The sequence below is a fragment of the Caenorhabditis briggsae genome, assembly GCF_000004555.2.
Source record: "Caenorhabditis briggsae complete genome, chrV, whole genome shotgun sequence".
In the NCBI taxonomy this organism is placed as follows: Eukaryota; Metazoa; Nematoda; class Chromadorea; order Rhabditida; family Rhabditidae; genus Caenorhabditis; species Caenorhabditis briggsae.
Genome location: NC_013488.2, coordinates 14,410,977 through 14,434,085, shown reverse-complemented (window position 1 = coordinate 14,434,085; position 23,109 = coordinate 14,410,977). Strand labels below are relative to the sequence as shown.

The window sequence follows — 23,109 nt, the reverse complement described above, 5'->3', positions numbered from 1 at the left end:
GTTATTGAATAGACAATACAATCATCATAATAAACCTTCTGTATCGTATCCTACTTTTCCATCTTTTACGTCATGATGAACAAGTGCTCAATCTCTCGAGAGAAAAAAGGTTGCCCATGCATTCAAAAACACAAAAAAGATGCGCATCAAAATGTTCAATTGTTTCACTTCACTTCTATTCTTTTTTGCTTTTCTTTGAAAACATTTTGATAATCTCGAATGTAAACGGAATCTTCTTCGGTGGGCGTCAAGATAGTTGCGGAAGGAAGAAAACAATAGGAGAACGTATGGATTCATTTTCGTTTTGCACTTCGGACGGTGCAGTTGGATCCGAGTTGTGGTGGAGGAGATGGATTTATTACGGTAGGTTTTGTGATGGTGTAAACCGCTAGGAGCGTAGAATATAGCTTTTTTGCTGTTGTAGGAAGAATCTTGGTGCAGAGCTCTAATTTTCTTGTTATAGGTTTAAAAAAGTTTACCTACCCTTTTTGAACTCTAAAAGTGTCTATCAAAAGAATTCGCGACAATTTCAAGTAGGTATCATTTTACATTTCCTTCCTCCGCAAAGGTGTGACCGGAAAAAAAATCTGCTCACATTAACAAAAAACGGTTCGGTTCTCTCTAATTTCATTTCCCTCTTTGTTTTTGTTGCTCTATTGCTCTTTTGCCGGCTGAGCACAAGAGATGCTCCTTTTCGCATGTGCTCATACAAAACTTTGGAATTTTCATCGCCGTTGATTCTCCATATTTGTTCAGCGCCCTTCTCTAACCATATTAGAGAACTACCGGTGTTTGTTGTGCATGCTCAACCGGCTGCCTGTTTGTTTTTACTTGAATCGTTCGTTTTCCTCTCTGAATAAGTATTAGAAGAATGAAGAAGAAGAGGTATTCAATTACCATACCTCAACACTCTCTCACTCTCTCTCTCTCTCTGCCCACTTTTGTATGTGCCGCCTGTTTTCGGTAAATTCTCACTTGTGATCTGTTAAGCTTATTGTCGCTAGACAGCATATAATGCATTCTGTCAGGTAATTTTTTCAGAATTTCAGAACTGAAACAATGAAATTTGCCAAGTAAATATGATATTGTAGTGTCTGAAATTCGAAAACTACTGGCTAAACGATGTATTTAAATTTTCAGGTCAACAGCTCTACAGTTTCTAACAACACTGTGCATTGTGAACGGTGCACCAATTCTACCTAATGTGCAAACTGGTTATGTGCCAATATTTGGAAGTAAGCTTCTATAGAATTTTATTATTACAAGGATCTCAATTTTCCCAAAAAAGAAGACTTTTCTAAACATATGAAATTAATATTTTGCAAACATTTATTGCAAGCATCGATTTTCAGTTATGGTCCCTACTTGCACTTTGAGCTCAATTATCTGAAACATTATAAGAGATAACAAATATTGGCCAACTAATAAAATTTTCATCTAGTTATCATCAATATTTTAACAGTTGATTAATTTTTGTTATCTCTCATGAAAATTGAGATAATTGAGCTCAAAGAATAAAGTGGTTTTCTATTTGAGTGTTTACGGTATTTTAAAAGTTCCAGTTGCTTTTTTTTAATGCTCCTGATAATTTTTTAATGATTTTACAAACATTATATTAATTAGCTAATTTTTGATATCTCCATTTAAGTTTTAGATAATTGGGATCAAACTGGCTCTAATGAAAAGTTTTTAATTTTTCAGGAATACACATCCAAATTCAATTCAGTCTTTATTGAGCATCTTACACAACCATCCTCTATTATATTTTTTTTTGCAAAAAAATTGTAAAATTTTCAGACCGAATAACACTGGAACCCATCACCTTCACTTTCACAACTCCACCTCCAAAAGCTCACAATCTTCTGAAAAACTTCCCAACGTTGAGGCCATTCTCATCTTCTGAATTCATGAGTGCTCTACCAGGACCACCGATTCAGAATAATTTTCCACATAATAATCACATCCAGGGTATGATACAACTAAATTATGGTTTCATTCGAAATCAATTATACGATTTAGAATTCAAGTACGAAGTGCAAATGCCAACTCAACCCCGGCCGTTTGTAGCACCAACACCAGCATACAGTCAGACACAGATTTATGTGAGGAAATGAATACTGTATGAAAAATGTACTGGATATTTTAGAATTCCATGCAAGCTTCTCTCCAACAAGATGTGTATGCAACATATCGTACTATGTGGAAACAAATGACCGATACTTGGTTGAGGGTAACTTTTTGTGAATGATATTTTCAGTCATCACAGTTTTTCAGCTACGCAGTCATCTTCTCTCAGAAGGCGTTGAACAAGACTGGCACGACTTTTGGCGAAAATTCACTGGAACTGTGGAGCCTTTCATGACCACCATCAGCAATCAAGTTGGAAAGTTTCTGAATGTCTTCTTGAAACATCAGCACGAGAAAGAGGTCAAGGAATCGACGTGGGGATGAATGGAAACCATTTTTGATGCTTTGATCTAAATATTTTGAATTTGTAGACGTGTATTTTACCTTTATTTATCGTATTAATTATTTTGTAATTGAATACATTTTTTGATACCCAAGTCAAGATCCAGAACTATTTTCCAATCATGGAACCTAAAAAATCTTCCAGTAACACAATGGGCTCAAATGAGAGCTTCTCATTTTCCGGTGGGAACTTTTGAGCGAAAAAGTTCAGCAAGTCCAAATTTCAGAATTCCACGCTCGCCATGCTCCTGTCGACACATTTACAGGATTCAGTGACAAGTACAATTTCACTGTGTCATGTTTGATGCTGTTAACTTTTGGAGTTGGACGTGAGCAAGATCTGGAAATTTTTTAGAGTATGGAAATGTTCAGTTTCAATTCTTTCTATAATCCCTTGTTGGACTTCCAGCGCCATCGGTGTCGTTTGGACAATTGCATTCTACAGATGGTTGGGTATTCATGGTCAGAAAATGACAAGAAATGAGGTAACCCTACTTGTTGTTTTTTGCATAAAAATTAAAGATGAGCAGTTGATGTATTTGTTTTTTCTCAAAATATTTTTTTCTGGAAATCCTTTCCGATCGTCATTAGCGAAAATTCCCAGAGGAAAAAGAAAAACATTCTGCTATAATACCGTTTCATCGGATCAGACTTATTTGTGTATTGGTTTGCAGATAGTCTTCTTCGAAGCTGCGAACCTTTTGGAAGTGGATCCTCCAGTCTTTCGTTTTGGACTGCCTGAAATCGCAGATGATTGTCTGACACCAGGAGACGGAGAGCAAAGAGAACACCCACAACCTCAGACTCTATGGGATGCTCTTTTCACGGATGAGAAGAAAATTCGAATGGACAGATTCTACAAAAAACATTATGGAAGTGTTCATGCAACTGCTTCGAAAGCATTGATGGTTGGTTTTCATAAATTTAGACCCTACACCCTTGCACAAATTTCGTTTCAGGAATACGAATTAGAGCAAGCAAAGGAGAAGGAGAAACTACTGAAAAAAGTGCCTCCTCCGTTGCCGACGACTTCCACTTCTAAATCCCTCTAATACAGTTTTTTTTCAAAAAGATAAATATTTCCGATTCTTAAACCTTCATAAATTCTTGTCAAACATCGTTTCCTTTAATCCTTGTACGAAAAAGTTTTTCTGTAAAGAGAGAAAAAGAGTTGGGTGATTAGTATTCGGGGGTCTGTGTGCAAATAATGACGAATTTTAAGATGAAGGAAGATGCAGATGGGAAGGCTTTCCAAGATCTCCCATTTCTTCTTCTTTCTAAACTTTTAATTTCACCCTTGATCCCTATTTCAAAAAAGGGAGAAGATGATGAATGTTTGCACGTAAGACTCGCGAGGTCCTGGCCTTTTTTCAAATTTTGACATTTTAGAGTTCAAACTGTTTTGTTGGTGTTCTAGTTACGGGAATCGAGTACTGTAGTTTGACTTTCGTACCATAAAACATGTAATAGAAAAGCCCTCTAACTTTTATTTTTAAGCCTATTTTTCTCGGTCACTGTCAAAGATATAAAAAGTTGTCTACTGATAAATTGTGGATCATAATATCAGAAGTGTTTTGTCAGTTGAAATATTTTTGATATCTTGCATAGGAATTGAGATAAACGGGCTGGACCTTGGCAATGTGGGGCCCTTCTTTTAAGGGTTTTACGGTATTCTGATAATGGTCCTTTTTGAAACACAGTTCTTTTTACGCCTTTATTTTTTTTGGGATATTTTTACAAAATCCATGAGCCATATGATTAAAAAATGGATTAAACGATCGCATAAACTATTCAAAGCATCCAGTATTTTCTTAGGCCCAAATCAAACACTTACAGGGTGGCTCACAGTTACTCAAATTTGGAGTGCGAAAATTCAAATAATTCATGGATAAACTGGACAAATTTCAAACTATTTTATCAACTTTGAGCTGAGTTTCTCATGAAAATCACAAAGAAACATTTCACCATTCATCTCTGGAAAATCACAAGAATACCTAAACTTGAGGAATCGCTTTAAAAATGACAGTAGTTTGAATCAAACGTGAAATTATATTTCTACCAATTTTTGTGCTTCCAAGATACTCATGTCTAAAGATTGACCCGTTTTTATCAGTCCGGGTAGTTTCAACCATGTTTGCCCTTTTGATGATCATGAGAACATCTATCGAATACCAGTTCAGACTTGTTCCATGATTCACCAGAATGTATTTTTCTCTGGAATTTGTACTCCATTTTTTTTCTCGCCTCTCCTCAATTTCCCCCATTTTACTACGTTTTTTCCTCTTCTAGCCGCCAAGTAATTTGATTCCGGAAGAAGGGGAAAAAGAAATTGAACAGAAGAAGAAGAACACATCAACAATTTTCCTTTAGTTGTTCACTTTTTTCGAAATCCTCCTCATTATTTACCGTGACGTCTTCATTCTCTCTGTCTATTCATTTTTCCGTTAAACTCAAAGTTCCAGTAACCTCAAACAAGAAGGAAAATATTTTAAAAATGTGGATCAGAACAAATAAAAAAGAGAAGATCTACGTGATTTACCCAGAAATGGGACCAAAAACTGCCTCTGGCCATTTCTCTGGGATTGTGCTAAACCTAGACAATCCGGGAAAAAATGGGAAAATTCTCTGTCAAGCGGGGGCTGCTGGATTCCTCAAATATTCATATTCATCCTCTTTTCTTTCTCTCTTTGTTTTTCGTTTTCATATTATTGCGAATTTTCATAATTTGACTTTAGCTCTTTCCGTTTACTTGGAAAACACTTCCGTTTTCACAATTTACCCTTAGGAAGTTTAGAACTTGTGGGACAGAAAAACAGAAATCCGAAATGTTTCGCAAACTCCGGATTATTCTAGATTGCAGCTTCCTACTGTTGGATATTTCAGTCATAAACCCGTTTTTAGCGAAAATTCCGGGAGACTATCTGAATTCTAAAATTAGGATGAGCTGGGTAGGATTACATTGAAAACTTTCAATATTTTCACTGTGATTGTTTTTGATGTTTATGAAAAACTGTTCGATGCAAACAAAGACTAGAATTAATATTTCCTTTTCATTTTCAAAACTTACTTTTTGAAAGTTTGCTCATCTTTCAATATCCAAAAACCACAAAATTTAAGATTTTTGAATGAAAAAAAAATCGCTAAAATTCTCGAATGCTCATTCTTAAATTTTTCTGATTTTCTTTGTTTCTAAGCCAAATTTTCATCCTTTTCGTCCGGTTTCCAAGAATTTTGACCAGTAGAATTACGACATGGGAGAAATTATTCATGAGATTGGTTCAGGTGTAACAGAAAAAATAATGGGAAAAAGTTGAAAAGAAGAAGAAGAGTCTGGATAATTCCTCAAATATATTCTTTTAAAACAACTCAATGCCGATGTTTTTCAATTAAATACGTTTTACAATTGGTATAATTAATACGTTTTTAAGATGCAGTAAATCCTGTATTAGAAGGGTCGTCGGAAGAGCCTTCTATTACAGAAGCTTTTCAATTAGAAGAGCCCCTTCATTTTTCCGGCCATTTTTTTCCAAGTCTTTTCAGCAAAAAATTTTGCGAATTTTTGTTCAAATTTCATGAATATCGATTAATTTCACCAAGATTTGAGCAACTTGGAATGACAAATTTCCTGGAATTTATGGAATTTTCAGTATATTTTTTACTGAAAACGTACGGAAATGTATATGCTCAAACGACCCCCTCTATTACAGAGGTCCTTCGACTTTTCTAACTAGGGAAGGTTGTTTGTGGGGTATGGGACTTCGATATGAGACCTATATCATTCGAAAGCTGAGGATGAGACATTTTCAAATATATATTCAAATAATTTTGCTGCGGACTTACCAGTTTCGAGAAAATCGAGTTTGAAATCTCAATTTTGAAAATGCAAAGGGGGGACCCCATGGTGACTTAAAAAAAAAAATTTTTTTTGAAAAAACATGAAAAACTTTCTGAATCATACTGTGTTCTTTAAAACTGTTTAAAATTGTGATTGAATGCGTGTGAAAACTATTTTTGGGTCATTTCTTCCAACCACTTTTTGACTTGAAAATGTCTCATCCTCAGCTTTCGAATGATATAGGTCTCATATCAAAGTCCCATACCCCACAAACAACCTTCCCTAGTAAGACTCTCTCGGTGGGCCCTTTTATTATAGGGAACTTCTCTATTAAATTCATACTTTTCTATGATTTGCATTTTTTTTAAATAATCCCTTTATCAATCCAAGCGACCTGTCGAAAGTCGAACAAAATGACTCCCTGTAAACTGATCCAGACAGAAGAAAGTGAGAATTTTTTAACATTTGGTGTTGTGTGGTTAAAAGAAAAAACTCTCTATCTTTTGTTGATGATTTCACTTTGAGCATGTCAGTTGGTGTTCGAAGAGACAGAAATATTGAGTTATAGATCATATTTTCTGTTCCAGAACTTTCAAATTTTGTACTCCCTCCAGATCCTTCTAGATCCATTTCTCTTTTCGCTCTCAAAATTAAAAAAGTGCTCTCTTTCTCTCTTCAGATTCATTCCTTCCGATATTCATTTAGGTGGAAACTGATTCAAAAGGTTTCAGCACTCCCACATACGATTCTTGATCATTTCGAGAAAAAAAGAAGGAAAAATATAACATTTTTTATTTGAAAAAGATTTATTGGATGTGTAGAATTTTCCTATTCTAGTCCCCCTGAATTCGTTGAGCAATGATGTCGAATTCTACACGCCATTTTTTTTGAGGTCACTGATCTGGAAATGAATGTTCGCGGGGTCAAAATGAATTATGACAAGACCCAGATATAGAGGATTTTTTCTTTTCATTCCTAATGAAAAAATCGCAATTATGTTTTGCTCCCGAAAAGAATTGAAACATTTGCTCAAGTGGTTTTCGAGCATCCGAGAGCTTTCTCTTCCGATGAATCAGTGAATTAGAGCGCTTCCGAGTTTAGAACCAAATCTGATTAGTCCAAGTGACACTTTGGAAAATCCCTCGGGGTCCGAAAATCCCTTGGTTTTGGACTATTTTGGATTTTCTGAAATAAAAAAAACAAAGGAAACTAGGTTTTAGGTCAGTTGGAAAGTAGGGTGTCTGCGTCATTCGGAAAGATAAGTTCGGAGAAATTTTGACAGCTGTTCTAGAGATGATTGAAGGTCTGAAAAAATAAGACTTAATGTTCCAAAGGAGAAAAATTTTTTTCAAGTCGCTAGGTTTGAAGTTTGAAAAAACGGCAGCTTAGTTTTTCTTCTAGACATTAATTGTAGTTTCTGATGGCATTTCAATAATTTTATTTTTAAAGTCATTGAACCAGAATTGCTCATCGGGGATCAAGCGTGCAGATTTACTGTCTCTCGTTCAAGCTGACTAGACCCACCAAGATGACTATTTCAGAAAATCTTGAACTTGAGTATTTTTGTTTTGAATGGATTCATAAAATTTTGTAAATCTTAATACTTGAGAAGGCTCTCTATATCTTTGTGTTTTCAATTGTGTTTTGGTTTGGTTCAATGGAATCTTGGATCTAAAAACAAAAAGTCTCAAATGAAAAATGTTACCTCAAAATATAGATCCTTCAATCTGTCAAATTGCAAATTCTGCAAACCCCAATATACATCCAAAGCCAATTTCAAAATTTTTCTAGAATCCCTCCTTTACATGCACTTTAAGCTCAATTATATCGGTTCCTTTAACAGATATCAAAATTGGTCAATTGATAAATTGATTATAATAATGTCAACAATTTTTTATCAATTGAAATTTTTCTCTCTTTTACAGAAGCCGAGGTAAGTGAGCTCAAAGTTTGGGTGTAAGAGAGGATACGGTAAGAGAGGATTCGGTAGGCTGCTCAAAAAACGCTTTGATTCAAAATTTCGTTTCGCGCCTAAATTGGGTTTCTTCTGTTTTCTGGACCTAATTAAACGTTTTTTCTCTAATAGAAGCAAATTGTTAAGATTTCCAAATCCGAAATCAAGAACCATTGCCTCTTCATTTTATGGTAACACTCTAACTATCCCCATTCACAGAAACCTTTTGAAACATCACATTTTCAGCTACTCCCTTACTCCTTCCTATTTTCCCCATAAATGTCTCATTACTTTCAGAGTGTTTTGTTGTTTCAGACATCCATTTTTCTTCCGTATGCCACTCATCTCCTCCTCATTCTTCTCTTCAAATGACGATGATAATGAGGATCTGAATGCAATTCTAAATGTTTTCAGAAAAACAGAGAGAAACGGTAGAATTAGCAGTAGACACTGGAACCCATTAAAGAGAGGGTTGGCCGGATGGGGTAATCGGATTTTTTCGAGAATCTCAAACACCCTTCTCCTATTCTTTTTCTTCTCGTTCATTCTTCTCATTTTCTTATTCCAGCATGTGTTTCTATTGGATTTCAGCCGGCGTCTCGAATGTTTTCAGTACGCCAAATGAGTTTTCTTTCTGTGTTTCTCTTCAATTCTCTTCTTTTTCAAGACAAAAAATTGGGAACGAGCGACGTTGGCTCAGTTGGGATGAAGACACAGATTTCTGAATAGAGACGGGTAATTATTGTAAATTATGAGAGATGACGAAGCGATGAGGTCTCTGGTCGGAAGCTGTCTTCCGTTTCGTAATTTGAGAAAGGGATCTTCTATTTCATAAAAATAGAATCTGGATGATGATGTTATTCTGATTTTTGGTAGGCTCGAGTTCAAATGTTTTCATGGATTCTTGAATTTTTTCAATTCTCTAATTCTGAACAAATTAGTAATTCGATCTTTATCCATTTTCAATGATTTTGTTTTTAAAAAGTCATTGAACCAGAATTTCTCATCGGGGATCAAGCTGACTTTTCTAGAAAATCTTGAATTTGAGTATTTCTGTTTTGAATGGATTTCTGAAATTTTGGAAATCCTGATACTTGAGAAGGCTATCCGTATCTTTTGTGTTTTCGATTGTGTTTTGGTTTGCTTCTTCCTATAAATGGAATCTTGGATCAAAAAAACAAAAAGTCTTAATTGAAAATTTTTATCTTGATCCTTTATAACCTACCGACTTGCAAAATCTGGAAACCGCAAAATACATCCAAAGACAATTTCCAGATTTTTCAAGTGGCTACACTCGGTTTTTTTTCCGTTTTCTGGGCGTATTTTTTCTAATAGAAGCCCATCCTATACCTGCACTTTTTTTTCAATTATCTTGGTTCCTTCAAGAGATATCAAAAAAATGATCAACTCATCAACTATTTATCATAATGTCACCCATATTTTGTCAGTTGCCACATTTTTGATATCTCTGATAGGAATCGAGATAATCGAGCTCAAAGGTGACAGTTTGGGTCGCCTGCTCAAAAAACCCTCAAGTTCACGAAGTTGTTGAACATTTTATTTAAAGATCTGGTTGCATGATAATACGTTTTTATGGTTCAAGATTTATGATATCAGATTCTATTTTTGTCAGCTGCATCATCAGTTCTTCTCCAGGGTGCACCAAAATTATAAATCTGAATTTTCAATTGTAGTCCTTACGGCCAACCCCTTCTACAATCCCGCCCCAAACTTTTGTGAACCACCCGATATTCCATTTTCATACGTTTCTCTACCTCCTTCTCTTCCCCCAGACCGGATAGGCGGTCTCGGGATTCAATTGCCTTTTTTCTTCCCGATCGTCTTAGTTTTTCTTCTGTTTTGTTTTTGTTTTCAATCTTGCTATTCATCTCTTGCAAGAAAAGATTTTAAGGAGGTCCCTCCCGCAATTGATAGCTTCAGAAAAGCCCGGGATAATCGAGTTATCTCCAAGAAAGGGATCGAGAGTAATTCTCTTCTTTATCCGTTCCAGGAGGAACTTCCTTGATCGAGAAATCATGAGGGATAGAGAGCAAACTAGAAATTGGGGGAGAGCCCACCCAAGTAGAAGCAAAAATGTGTGGAACGTCCGGTTTTTTTTCGGCAAAGAGTTAAAAGATGATGTGAATATTCATGTTTTCTTTTTCGCTTCTTTTTCTCTTCTCCTCATGCTCTGATGGAATATGTCTGCAATTGACACTGTTCCTCCCGAGACTATGGGGCCTCTTTTTTTTGAATCGTCAGAGGAAAAACGAAAAGAAAAAGAAAAAAGATGTACTTGATTCTCTTTTTTAAAAAGCGCTTCTTCTTTTTTTGTTATTTGGTTTCCGGTTATCGAGTGGCTCGATTTTAGCAGATAATGGTTGAGCTGTTGATCCAAAAACAGTAGTGATCAGATAGCCCGTATCTTTTTAAGAACAAAAGAACCCAAATATTTTGCTGTCACCAAAAACTCAAACATTTTATTCTTGGAATGAAGCTGTCAGATGGCACATCATTTTGACATGAAAATCAGCATATTTTTTTCTCAGTTTTCTTTCCGGATTTCATAAAATTCAAAAATCTTGGAAGGTGAGCAAAAATCAAATTTTTCCCCTAGTTTTTGGTCTTATTTTTTTGCGATAATTAAGAAGTTAGGTAAACCCGGATGTTTGGTTTAGATTGTTTCCCATATTTCCTAGATTTCAAGTTTTCAAATTCTAGATTTCAAATTGTAGAAAATCAAAAAGTATTACCCATAAAATAATGCAAAAATTACTGTCTAGAAATTTTTTCTCATAAGCCTCTCACGGAGTTGAACTTGTGAGACGAGTATTGAAGATGCCGCGCAGCTACCGACTGAGCCACGCGGGCACGACAGCTGTAACGCTAAACCTTGAACACCGCCACGTCAGAATTCACATGCCAATTCTAAAAAAAAACTCCAAAAATCTCCTGCCCCCGTTCCTTTGATTTTTTGCCCACACACAGAAAAAATTATAAAGAAAAAAGTTGGAATTCTATGAAACCTAGACCCTTTTTCAAGTTTCCGGTGTCTAAGCGCTCACCGATCCAATGTGACCGAAAACTTGAACTTGGATCACCCCGTCATCCGCCTTTCACCATCATCAAACCCGTGTATTCTTGACGCCTTCATCTTTTCACACCATTAAAATACCCCAACAAGAATCATGACGTTGCCCTCCTCCTCTTCTTTTTTTTTGTTTCATCTCCGATCATTTTCGTTTTGTTCATGATTCTCTCCTTTCCCCCATCTCTTCTTTCCCAGTCGTTCCGTTTTTCCCCATGAGGAAACTCAAAAGAGCAATTAATCAAAGTGGAGTCCTTGTTGTCAAAACTCTTCCTCAAACCAAAGTTTGGCTCGACATTTACATTTCAGATGGATCTCTCACTTTTTCTTTCCTGAGATTTCTTTTTCTCTTCGTCTGGAAGTTTTTTTTTCGTTTTTTTACGTCGTGAATTTTCAATGTGCATCCAGATGTACCTCGCTTTCATTCAGAATTGATAAGCTGTTGGAATAGGATGTAGATCGTGGGGGATCACCAAATCTTTTTATGAATCTAAGAATCTGTAATCTTCTTACTATATTAGCTTGGCTTTTTAATAAAAACAGACGGATATCCGTCTGGAAATAACCAAACAATGTTAGAAACCTTATATGACTCAAAATGGTCAAAAATCACTGTAGATCATAGAAGAATCCAAAAGTTCAGTTTCAGTTTTCAGACGTCGAGATCTCTAAAAACGGAAACAAACGGAACCTAAAAGGGTGTAATCAGAGAAAAGGGCGTTGAGATGTCTTTGAGCCGGAAATTAGACACGCGTACATAAATTAAAGCATGCCACTGTGCAATTTGTCTAGAACACAGAGGTTATTATGATGACACATTTTTTTTGTGAATGATGAAGCCTCTTTTGGAAAAAAGAGATAACAGGTTTTATTAGTTTTTTGTTATTCGATTTTTGATGAGTTACAATTCTACAGTACCCGATTGGATATGTTAAATGAATTTGTAAGGTTTCCTAGGGGTTCCTAGAATCTGCGTCAGAGACAATGATTTTTAGTATCTGCTTTTTTTGAAAATCAATATGCTTTATTTTTTTTGTAAAAATTGGAATCTGATCAATTGATTTTTTTTTCAATTGATTTTTATCATTTTCAGAAATCTGTATCTCGGCTGTCAAGTTTCCGATCACTTTGAAAAGTTTAGAGGGTCTAAAACAGACCTAGATTGAAAACTTTGTACTCACAGAATTGTTTGAAAACTCCTAGTTTTTCATCTATTTTCGATTTCTGAAAGACACCCCGTTTTTGTACTGAAGACGTGAAAAAAATAGGTGACTTTCAGAAACCAGCAATAACTAAAAACACCTCCTGCCCCCCCCCCCCCTTTAACCTCATTATCCTTTGAAACTTTTGTTTTCTGCTAACATTCCAAAATCTAATATTCTTTGAATCCAACCCCTCGAGTTTCTATGAATCACGAATCATGAGCAATCGGGAAAATTATGAGCTCGAAGATAATAGATCAAAATTTACTTCCATTATGACGGGAAATTTGATTAGAATGATTTTTACAAGAAAAACAAGAATTACATTTAAATGTCTATAGAAACGGTGTGGGTGTAATTTTCTCCATACTAATTAGGTTTCAGTTTAAAGGATTTGTTCCCAAAAAATTCTAAAATTTCAGAATTTTTCCAAATTTGAAGAACCTGAGCTGGGACCTCATTTTTTAAGTGTGCTTTAAAAATTCAATTTTTCTTTATCTCGTTTGATATGAATATCGTTAAATCTGTAATATAATAGCTCATTAACTTCTAACTTTGAGCCAATTTTTCTCGTCAAAGACATCTAAAGGTTGGCAACTGATAAATTGTTTATTGTAAGAAGTGTTTTGTCAGTTGACTGAGATAAATTGGCTATGGGAGGCCTTCTATTACGGGTTTTATGGCAAGTGACTCTATTACTAGAACTACAGTAACTTTTATGATGCCTTCCCGAATCTTCCTTTTCAATCATCCTAATTCACTTTTTATTTCTCCTATTTTTTTTCAAGTCTCATTTCTCTGATTACTCTACAGATTTATTCTCCAATCACTTTTTTTTATCTTTTAATCCACCTAATGGTATCTTCTTCCTCTTCCCCTCTATACTTTTTTTTCAACTCCTTCCTCTCTTCCTCTTCTCCTTAAGCTCCGCCCCTTTCTTGCTCAAAGGAGCAAGAAGACGTGAAGCTCAGTTTCTCGATGAAGATGGCTCCTTCTTTTGATTTACTACTTCTTGCAGATCATTTTTGATTTTACGTTCCGAATTTTTTCAGATTAAATCATGGACTATGAATATGAGTTAATCGAAGTGGAAGGAAAACACAATTGCAGTTATTTAGTAAGTCTTTCTTCAAATAAAATCATGAAAGTAAATTCTTCAGGGAACAGACTATGTGATAGGAAAGATGTTTCTGATTGGCCTATTCGCCACGTTGATCGCCGTCACTTCCATCATTTTCAACACATTCTACACTATCGTGTTTATTCGGAATCCCTCATTAAGGTGTGTCTAATTATTCATAGGATTCTTGTTTGGTCATTTTTAAAGGAGAAAAAATAAGCTGAAAACATGTGGGGGTGTTAAAAAGATAATAAGGAATACAAAAGTTTCTTTGAAAAACAAAAAAAATCAGGTAGAAAAACATCTAGAAGGTGGTGTCATCATAGATCATGTTCTTCTGAAGGAAGATTCAAGTCGTCTACTTCGAACCGAAATAACTCATTTCTTGTAAAAGATATAAAAAAGTGATCAACTGACAAAATATTTTTGATATTATGATTAATAATTTATCAGTTGACACATTCTTGATATCTTTTATAGAAATTGAGATAATTGAGCTCGAAGTTGAAAGGTAGGTCATTCTATCAGAGCGTTTACGGTATTCGAAAATTCATTGTGTTTTGTTAGCATTCAAGAAGATTTCGAATCATCCACCTTCCTTGGGTTTTTCGCCTACTGTATGATTCATTTAATGCAAACTAAATCAGTCATAATCTCCGAGTCATTGACATTTCCAGACGTAGCGGTGTGTTCTACTTTGGCGTCATCGCAGTCATCGACATCATCATGGGCATCAATTATTTGGCTCTCATGGTTGTTCCAGTAAGTCATTTTGAATCAACTCCTTCTCTTAAAATCCGCTTATCGACTGATGAAATCTTTTGTTATTTGGTGAAAGAGAGAGGTGTTGCGTTTCGCACTAGTAATCGGAGAAGTCGAGGGAATTCAGAAGAGTTGAAAGGAAAGAAAAAAGTATAGAAAGTTCTAGAAAATAATTCCTTTTCTTCTGAAATTGGATCTACTCATTGTGATGATTATAGAGCCTCCTGATCTCAGATTACTTTTATTGCAAGCCCAAGTTTGAAGCAAAAAAAAACAAGAAATTAGAGGGACTTGCCTGACTACGTAGTTTAATTTCATTACCTTCAATCAGAGTTCACTAATTACAAACCACTTTTAGTTTCTTGCAACAAAAAAAGACCTCCACTTCACTTTTCTTTTTGGCACTTAGTCCTTTGAAAAAGCCACAAGTGCGTACTTCCTCCGGATATGGACCCGGTTTTTCGAAAAAGGTCCTTTGAATTGGTTTGAACTGAAATGGGTCAGAGGTCGAGAAAAACAAAACGAAAGTTGAGAAAAGGGATTCATTTGGAAGGTTATTTACCGTATTTCCTTTAATAAGAGCCCACAAAATCTGTCAACTTTGAGTTCAATTATCTCAATTTCTGTGAAAGATATCAAAACTTGGTCAACTAAAAAGATGTTAATCATAATAAAATCTACATTTTATCTGTTGACTAATTTTTGGTAGCTTTCACAGGAATCGAGATAATTGAGCACAAAGTTGACGGGTTGAGAGGGCTTCTGAGGAAATACGGTAAATGTTCTAGAACACATATACAAAGTTAGCTTTGGTCTTAGCTTCAAATGGAACTGCCGAGCCTTACGGTTTTATGCATTCCAACGGAAAAGAAACACGGGCAAAAACCACCGTATTTTCTCCAATTGAACCCCATGGGCTTCTATTTTTCAACCTCCTTTTCAGGAAATTACCAAAAAATGAAAACGTCAATAAATTTTTTGAAAAAGAAAGAATATACCTATTTCCTCTAATAGAAGCCCAAAATTTTGTTCAAAAAATCAGAATTTAGACAATTCGGAAGTTAAAAATTCTTAACTTCGGTGTTTTTTTTAGTTCGAAGTTTTCATTCTGCAATTCTAAACTCTAAAGTTCCGATTTTATGAAATTCTGAGATTCTAGAATCTCAAATTTTAAAATTCAGGAATACTGTGGATCAGAAATTAAGAAATTTTCGAGTTCTAAAATCACAGTTCCCAAAATTTTGAATTACCTGTTTTCTCCAATAGAAGCCCATGGGCTTCTATTAGAGGGTGGTCTTCTATTTTTCGAAGCACCTCGCGGGGTGGGCTTCTATTAGAGGTGGGCTTCAAATAGAGGTGGGCTTCTATTAGAGAAAATACGGTATCTGCAATAAGTGTACAAACTGCACTAAGTAAACAGCACGAACTTCTTTTAGAGGTTGCGCTTCTATTAAAGAAAATACGGTATTTCGAAAAAAAAATCCGGAAAAATCACAGTGCTTTACAATTAAGCTTTTTGCAGGTCTACATGGATTATTATCACTACCTCCCACTTTGGCACATGTTCGTCTCTTACGTTCGGATAGTCATGACTGAATCCAGCTGCGCCATGTTCGCTTCAATGCTCATGATCGTGTTGGCAACAACGGAAAGATTTTTGAAGACGTTCGACGGAAAAACGATATCTGTATCTAGAAAGTTCTTGGAGAGGAATCGATACGGCGTCAGCGCATTATGTATTCTCCTGGCATGTGCCTACAAATATGTTACTTATTTTGAATTAGACGTCGAACGGTATCCAGAATGTCCCGATTTTGAGTGAGTACACCTTCTTCGAGTTGGCAAACTAATTTTCTAGAATTTCAGAGAATACGAAATCGCTGCGGGACCATACGCTAAAGATAAGAATTATCGTTTCTATTTCATGTTCCTTCTTCGTAACACACTTGACAGAATTCTCCCGTTTTTGGTTCTTCTCACAATGAACATATTGATTGTGAAGGCGGTGAAGGAAGACGAAAGACTGAAACTACAAAAGGAGTCAGTTGTGAGTAATGGGAAAACGGTGAACTTGAAATCGCACCGAAGGAATGTAAAGGACGCGACCAGGGCATTGATCAGTCTTGTCTCCATTTATCTCTTGTCGCAATCTCTTCAGGTGAGGAACAAATAGAAAATTATAAAATAAAACATGAAATTTTCAGGTATTTCTGACTGTCTGGGAGACTATTAACCGGTCAAGTCTGGAAGATGGATTCCCTGTCATGTACTCTTATCTCAATGACATTGTTTCGATTTTCACACTGCTGGCAAGGTAGTGTTCCTTTCAAGTACTGACAATGAACTCTGAAAAACCTCAAAATTTTCAGTTGCCTCCGCTTCCCCATCTACTTTTGCTGTAACCGTCTCATCCACACTGCCTCCATCGATACTCTCCACGGAATGAGAATCACTTGTTTCATGGGAAGTTCCAAGAAACCACAGGAGTACTCGCCAATTCACGGTATTCCCAACTCTTTGGAATGTGGTGGAGCTATTGATGGTGGATCGAAGACGTCGTTGAGCTCTCCTGAAAGCATTTCCAAACCGTCGGCAGTGTACGATGAGAAGCTTCAGGAATGGAGATTATGAAAACGGGTTCTGGAACTATCTCGTTGAATTTTAATTTTCGCTGATTTTTTAATGTGTCTATTTTTGTACAACTTTCCTTTTTTTTCAAATAAAATTCTAGAATGAATTCACAAAAGAATTAGATTTAACAGAGAAAGAAACAGCCCGAGAAACAATAGCATAAATCAAAATGTACATGAAAAAAATGCTACAGGTCACTGAGATCATCGAAATTGCGTCCATACTTCTTGCTTGGTACGAATGGTTCCCATCGAGAAGCTGGATAGATATGCTTGTTCTTTTCGTACCAACTACGAAGTACGATTTTCGCTGGATGTGACTCTCCGTAATCTAAAGCGGCGTCTTGTCGAATACGAACGTCGGATGCTGAATCGAACACGAACAGTGGTCCAGTTTTTCCCATCGCCTTGGTGACAATGAAATCTTGGAATGTGTAGAAGTGTGGAATGATGAGATCTTCTTTCACGAACATCAGATTCTCAGGAGTACATGCTTTGAGTTCTGTGAATTCTTTCTTGAGAGCCTGAAATACACGGAATCAGTATATTATACTGGTCACGCTCTCCCACAGAACATTTCGAACTGCAAATTAATTTTTGATCCACAGAAAAAAGGTTGGCGCGATCACAATTGCAGGTCTAAAACCATAATTTCAGAATTTTTTATCCGATTTTGTGGAGTTCCAAAATGATTCAAATGATTCTTTAAAAATTAATTAGTGGTTATAGATTCATGTATAGTCGTTTTCCGGAATAAAAAATGTCAAAAATGGTCATTTTTGAAAGTTTTTTTTGAAAGTTTTTTTTAATTATTTAAAAAAAAAACATCTTTTTCTCTAGAAAAAGTGGATAATTTTTCGAAGTTTTCAGTTTTGTCGGGTAAAAAGAATACTCGAGAACATTCCAGAATTTTCCGAAAATGACGAGAAGTGATTTTTTGAGACTTTGACAATTGTTTTGAATTTTGTCTTTGTTTCTTTACAAATCCTTCCGCCACGGTCACCGTTGTTTCTCTTCCACAAACGCGCCCGTAAATCCACAATAATACTCCGATTTTTAGTACCAGATTGATATACCGTATTCCATCTAATAAAAGCCCATGGGCTTCTATTTTTCAACCTCCCTCTGGGGATGTACTAATTTTTGAGAAAACGCTCAAATTAGAGGGTTTTCGGTTTTCAACTGAGCTGGAATAGTTATATAACGACAGGAATTAACAGAAAGTACCAGAAAAATAAACAAAAAAGAGTATGGATACCCTAACCGAAAACAAAAATGCACAGCCAGGGTGGGCTTCTATTATAAGTGGGTTTCAAATAGATGTGGGCTTCTATTAAAGGAAATACGGTATATTTTTTATAGTTGTTTAGAAAGAAGAAATTTCGGGAAAAAATGGACCTCAATAGCTCTTGCCAGACACTGCGAAATAGTGTTTCCTTTCTTGACTTTCATATTCTTTCGATGAGATGAACCATCCCAGTAGGCATAAGCAACTGTGATCTCCTCATTCTTTTCTGTATTTTGCTTCACTCTCCATTCGGCTGCTAGCTCTTCTTTTTTCCTAAAAACGCACTTATATTTGATGTTTCAATTTCGCGAGTTACTACTTTCGTAGGAATTCTTCTCGTTCCTTATCTGGCAGGAAACTAGTGTCGACTGTTGGATCCATTCCCACTCGCTGAAACTTGTTCACTTTTTCGTGTATTTTTTCTGCAAATTTCAGTCCCAACCTTTTTCGGAACGATAGGAGCTGCATCCTCATCTTCTTCTTCGTCCTCATATGCGAAGGAAAGCACGCGTTTCTGAAATCAATGACTATATTATGCTTGTCTGAGAAAAAAAAAGGTTAGAGAGTATTTTTTGCGGTGAATACGGTAACGATATCGAAGCGGAGAGCCAAAACAGCACACAAACGGTGGAGACGCAGACACTTTTTCTCTGCGTCTCAACCTTTTTTTTCTCAGACAAGCATAATAGAATCTTCGAGAATGTTCTATTGCACTTTCTTTCTCTGCGTCTCTTTTCTTTCACTTTTGCCCGCGATTTTCGAGTTCTCGAATGTTCTAGAACCGCTAAAGTCGGTATAAAAGGCGAGGATAGCATAGATTTAGCAGTTATTTCAACTACTAAAGCTACCAGAATCTCTCTACGTTTTTGAAGCAGTTTTCACAGTTACCTGGGTATGTTTCGCTACATGTTCTTCTTTTTCGCGCGCTTCCTGAGAATCTTTCGCTAGTGATGTGCTCGAAGAAGCCCCTCGGGCGACTTGAAGGTCTCTAAAATAAACTCAATTCAATTTAAAGCAGGCTAATAATTTTTGACCTGTTGGAAATCTCATTCTTTTGAATGTTTTTCATGTCATCTAGAGATACTAATCCATAGGTTTTCGACTTGACTGATTCCTCCATAGTTTCATAATTAGCTGTGAACTTGCTCGTGATACCAACTTTACCTAAAAAATCATTTTTATTTGGGGCCCTGTGTTAAAAACTAACATTTTTCTTTATCTTCTTCTAGTTTTCGTAGTTGCTTCTCAATATCTTCCTTCTCTCGTTCGCGCTTCTTTGCCAGATGAATCAGGCGACCTTCGTCGGCTCGGGACATTTTTGGGTCTGAAAATAGGACAATATTGAAATGCAAACTACTTTCTTTCGGTGAGAAATCGGTGTTTTTATTGAAATCGTTGATATAAACATTAGTATTAGTTGTATTTTAGAAGAAACATTCGAAAAATAACTGTTTTTGAGCGAATAAGCTAAAAATAGTCATTTTACTAGGAAAAATCAGCTGAAACATGTAAAAATTTTCAAAAAAAAACTCGACGTTCTCGCGGCCTAACTTCCTCTGCGCGACCTCTTCCACTTGCTTCAATCGCGCTCTGCTGCGAAAATTCCTTCGAGAATGTTCCGCCGAGAAGGGCAATTTCGAAACCGACCAATCAGCGCGCTTGGCCACGCCCCCATTCTAGAACATTTCGCCTCGCATTCAAAAATATCAAACGAGTCTCTCCTTGATTGTCAGAGCTCCGTTTGACGACGGATTTGACCATTTTCGCTCGTGATTTGGTCGTTTTTGGTTTTTCTCGGAACAGTTTAATGTTTGGGAATTCACATAGTCGCATTCTAGCGTTTCATTGTGCATTATATTCAGAATTTAGGCTAAAATTTCAAATAATCAGAATCTCCCTATTCAGTTTCAGCCGAAAAAAAAATTCCTTCTGATTATTTGAATTGCCGGTCTCTTCGAAAATCCTTGTCTTTTCAAATGTTTTTTCATACACTTTTTTACAGAACTATGTCCGAGAACGCTGAAACCTTCGCATTCCAAGCTGAGATCGCTCAGTTGATGAGCTTGATCATCAACACCTTCTACAGCAACAAGGAAATCTACTTGCGTGAATTGATCTCAAATGCTTCTGATGCTCTCGATAAAATCCGCTACCAGGTTGGTCTCATTAATAAAATTTCTCCTTTTACCTAATTTCTATTGCAGGCACTCACAGAGCCATCCGAGCTTGACACCGGAAAGGAACTCTTCATCAAAATCACTCCAAACAAGGAGGAGAAGACCCTCACCATCATGGATACCGGAATTGGAATGACCAAGGCTGATCTCGTTAACAACCTCGGAACCATCGCCAAGTCTGGAACCAAGGCCTTCATGGAGGCTCTCCAAGCTGGAGCCGATATCTCTATGATCGGACAATTCGGAGTCGGATTCTACTCTGCCTTCCTCGTCGCTGACAAGGTCGTCGTCACCTCCAAGAACAACGATGATGACAGCTACCAATGGGAGTCGTCCGCAGGAGGATCCTTCGTCGTTCGTCCATACAACGACCCAGAGCTCACCCGTGGAACCAAGATCACCATGTACATCAAGGAGGATCAGGTTGACTTCCTCGAGGAGCGCAAGATCAAGGAGATCGTCAAGAAGCACTCTCAATTCATCGGATACCCAATCAAGCTTGTGGTTGAGAAGGAGCGCGAGAAGGAGGTCGAGGATGAGGAAGCCGTCGAGTCCAAGGACGAGGAAAAGAAAGAAGGAGACGTCGAGAATGTCGGAGAAGATGCCGATGCCGAGAAGGACAAGAAGAAGACCAAGAAGATCAAGGAGAAGTACTTCGAGGATGAAGAGCTCAACAAGACCAAGCCAATCTGGACCAGAAACCCAGACGATATCTCCAACGAGGAGTACGCCGAGTTCTACAAGGTAAACTAAAGGGATCGATATCAATGAGTACTAAATATTGGTTTTTACAGAGCTTGTCCAATGACTGGGAGGACCATCTCGCTGTCAAGCATTTCTCCGTTGAGGGACAACTCGAGTTCCGTGCTCTTCTCTTCGCACCACAAAGAGCTCCATTCGATCTCTTCGAGAACAAGAAGAGCAAGAACTCCATCAAGCTCTACGTTCGTCGTGTCTTCATCATGGAGAACTGCGAGGAGCTCATGCCAGAGTACCTCAACTTCATCAAGGGAGTCGTCGACTCTGAGGATCTTCCACTCAACATTTCCCGTGAAATGCTCCAACAATCCAAGATCTTGAAGGTCATCCGCAAGAACCTTGTCAAGAAGTGCATGGAGCTTTTCGACGAGATCGCTGAGGACAAGGACAACTTCAAGAAGTTCTACGAGCAGTTCGGAAAGAACCTTAAGCTCGGAATCCACGAGGACTCTACCAACCGCAAGAAGCTCTCCGAGTTCCTTCGCTACGCCACCTCTGCCGGAGAAGAGCCAACTTCCCTCAAGGAATACGTTTCCCGCATGAAGGAGAACCAAACCCAGATCTACTACATCACTGGAGAATCCAAGGAAGTCGTCGCCGCTTCAGCATTCGTTGAGCGCGTCAAGAGCCGTGGATTCGAGGTCCTCTACATGTGCGACCCAATCGATGAGTACTGCGTCCAGCAGCTCAAGGAGTACGACGGAAAGAAGCTCGTCTCTGTCACCAAGGAAGGACTCGAGCTCCCAGAAACTGAGGAGGAGAAGAAGAAGTTCGAGGAGGACAAGGTCGCTTACGAGAACCTCTGCAAGGTCATCAAGGATATCTTGGAGAAGAAGATCGAGAAGGTTGCCGTTTCCAACCGTCTCGTTTCTTCGCCATGCTGCATTGTCACCTCGGAGTACGGATGGTCCGCCAACATGGAGCGTATCATGAAGGCTCAGGCTCTTCGTGACTCGTCCACCATGGGATACATGGCCGCCAAGAAACACCTTGAGATCAACCCAGACCACGCTATCATGAAGTAAGTACAACTTTTCCATCACATCTGATCTCATACTAATTTCTTATTTTCAGGACTCTTCGTGAGCGCGTCGAGGCTGACAAGAACGACAAGACTGTCAAGGACTTGGTTGTTCTTCTTTTCGAGACCGCTCTTCTCTCATCAGGATTCTCCCTCGAGGAGCCACAATCCCACGCTTCCCGCATCTACAGAATGATCAAGCTTGGTCTCGATATTGGAGATGAGGACATCGAGGAGTCCGCTGTTCCATCATCGTGCACCGCTGAGGCCAAGATTGAAGGAGCTGATGAGGATGCTTCCCGCATGGAGGAGGTCGACTAAATATCAATCTAATTTATCATTTGTTACGTGATGATCTCCTTGAAGCCCCTCGCACAGTTTTATTCTTTGTTTTCTGTCTATCGAACCCAATAAAGATCCCTAATTATTAATGATGTTTTTTTTCACGCAAAATTTCCAGTAACAGGTTAATAGGTAAGTGGATGTCGCAAATCTGATCCCTGAGCCGGTTGGTTGCACATCTTTAAGATTCCAAGTAACTGCTGATTCAGGAGAAACCGTACACACCTCGTGAACGTCCTGCTTTTAATCAGAAGATTTGGGAGCCAACTCAGGAAGTGTTCGAGAAGCATCAATTGAGCTGTCGTTGGATGAAACCTTCGAAACCATCTGCTCGACCACCTATCCCACCTATACACGCAGTCTAATTAATCTCTCATTTCCGTTTTCCCGAAATAAATGATCACCTTATAAAATGAACCCCACACAAATAATCCCACCATCTGTCACTAATTTCCCTCGAAT

The 23,109-nt window shown here is 37.4% G+C and overlaps 6 protein-coding genes across 6 annotated transcripts; 5 read left to right on the top strand and 1 right to left on the bottom strand.

Moving 5' to 3' along the window:
• Nucleotides 1–1,014: 1,014 nt before the first annotated feature.
• On the top strand, nucleotides 1,015–2,451 carry CBG04564 (the record flags this gene model as incomplete). The annotated part of the gene is made up of 5 exons (XM_045238110.1): nucleotides 1,015–1,028; nucleotides 1,141–1,235; nucleotides 1,798–2,102; nucleotides 2,147–2,230; nucleotides 2,275–2,451. 5 exons carry the CDS (start codon nucleotides 1,015–1,017, stop codon nucleotides 2,449–2,451), a joined length of 675 nt encoding a protein of 224 aa, XP_045092713.1.
• Nucleotides 2,452–2,766: 315 nt separating this feature from the next.
• On the top strand, nucleotides 2,767–3,521 carry CBG04563 (the record flags this gene model as incomplete). Its single annotated transcript, XM_045238109.1, has 4 exons — nucleotides 2,767–2,798; nucleotides 2,879–2,954; nucleotides 3,144–3,377; nucleotides 3,429–3,521. The coding sequence occupies 4 exons, from the start codon at nucleotides 2,767–2,769 to the stop codon at nucleotides 3,519–3,521; spliced, it is 435 nt and encodes a 144-aa protein (XP_045092712.1).
• A 10,087-nt stretch (nucleotides 3,522–13,608) lies between these two features.
• Nucleotides 13,609–17,061, top strand: CBG04562 (the record flags this gene model as incomplete). The annotated part of the gene is made up of 7 exons (XM_002637733.2): nucleotides 13,609–13,665; nucleotides 13,709–13,830; nucleotides 14,346–14,430; nucleotides 15,953–16,248; nucleotides 16,297–16,588; nucleotides 16,635–16,744; nucleotides 16,800–17,061. The coding sequence occupies 7 exons, from the start codon at nucleotides 13,609–13,611 to the stop codon at nucleotides 17,059–17,061; spliced, it is 1,224 nt and encodes a 407-aa protein (XP_002637779.2).
• A 51-nt stretch (nucleotides 17,062–17,112) lies between these two features.
• CBG27218 lies at nucleotides 17,113–17,166 on the top strand (the record flags this gene model as incomplete). Its single annotated transcript, XM_045238108.1, has 1 exon — nucleotides 17,113–17,166. One exon carries the CDS (start codon nucleotides 17,113–17,115, stop codon nucleotides 17,164–17,166), a length of 54 nt encoding a protein of 17 aa, XP_045098327.1.
• An 82-nt stretch (nucleotides 17,167–17,248) lies between these two features.
• Nucleotides 17,249–19,664, bottom strand: CBG04561 (the record flags this gene model as incomplete). The annotated part of the gene is made up of 7 exons (XM_002637732.1): nucleotides 17,249–17,584; nucleotides 18,459–18,621; nucleotides 18,668–18,738; nucleotides 18,791–18,862; nucleotides 19,237–19,336; nucleotides 19,383–19,512; nucleotides 19,556–19,664. 7 exons carry the CDS (start codon nucleotides 19,662–19,664, stop codon nucleotides 17,249–17,251), a joined length of 981 nt encoding a protein of 326 aa, XP_002637778.1.
• Nucleotides 19,665–20,354: 690 nt separating this feature from the next.
• Cbr-daf-21 lies at nucleotides 20,355–22,626 on the top strand (the record flags this gene model as incomplete). The annotated part of the gene is made up of 4 exons (XM_002637731.1): nucleotides 20,355–20,504; nucleotides 20,553–21,269; nucleotides 21,320–22,305; nucleotides 22,359–22,626. 4 exons carry the CDS (start codon nucleotides 20,355–20,357, stop codon nucleotides 22,624–22,626), a joined length of 2,121 nt encoding a protein of 706 aa, XP_002637777.1.
• Between the last annotated feature and the right edge of the window lie 483 nt (nucleotides 22,627–23,109).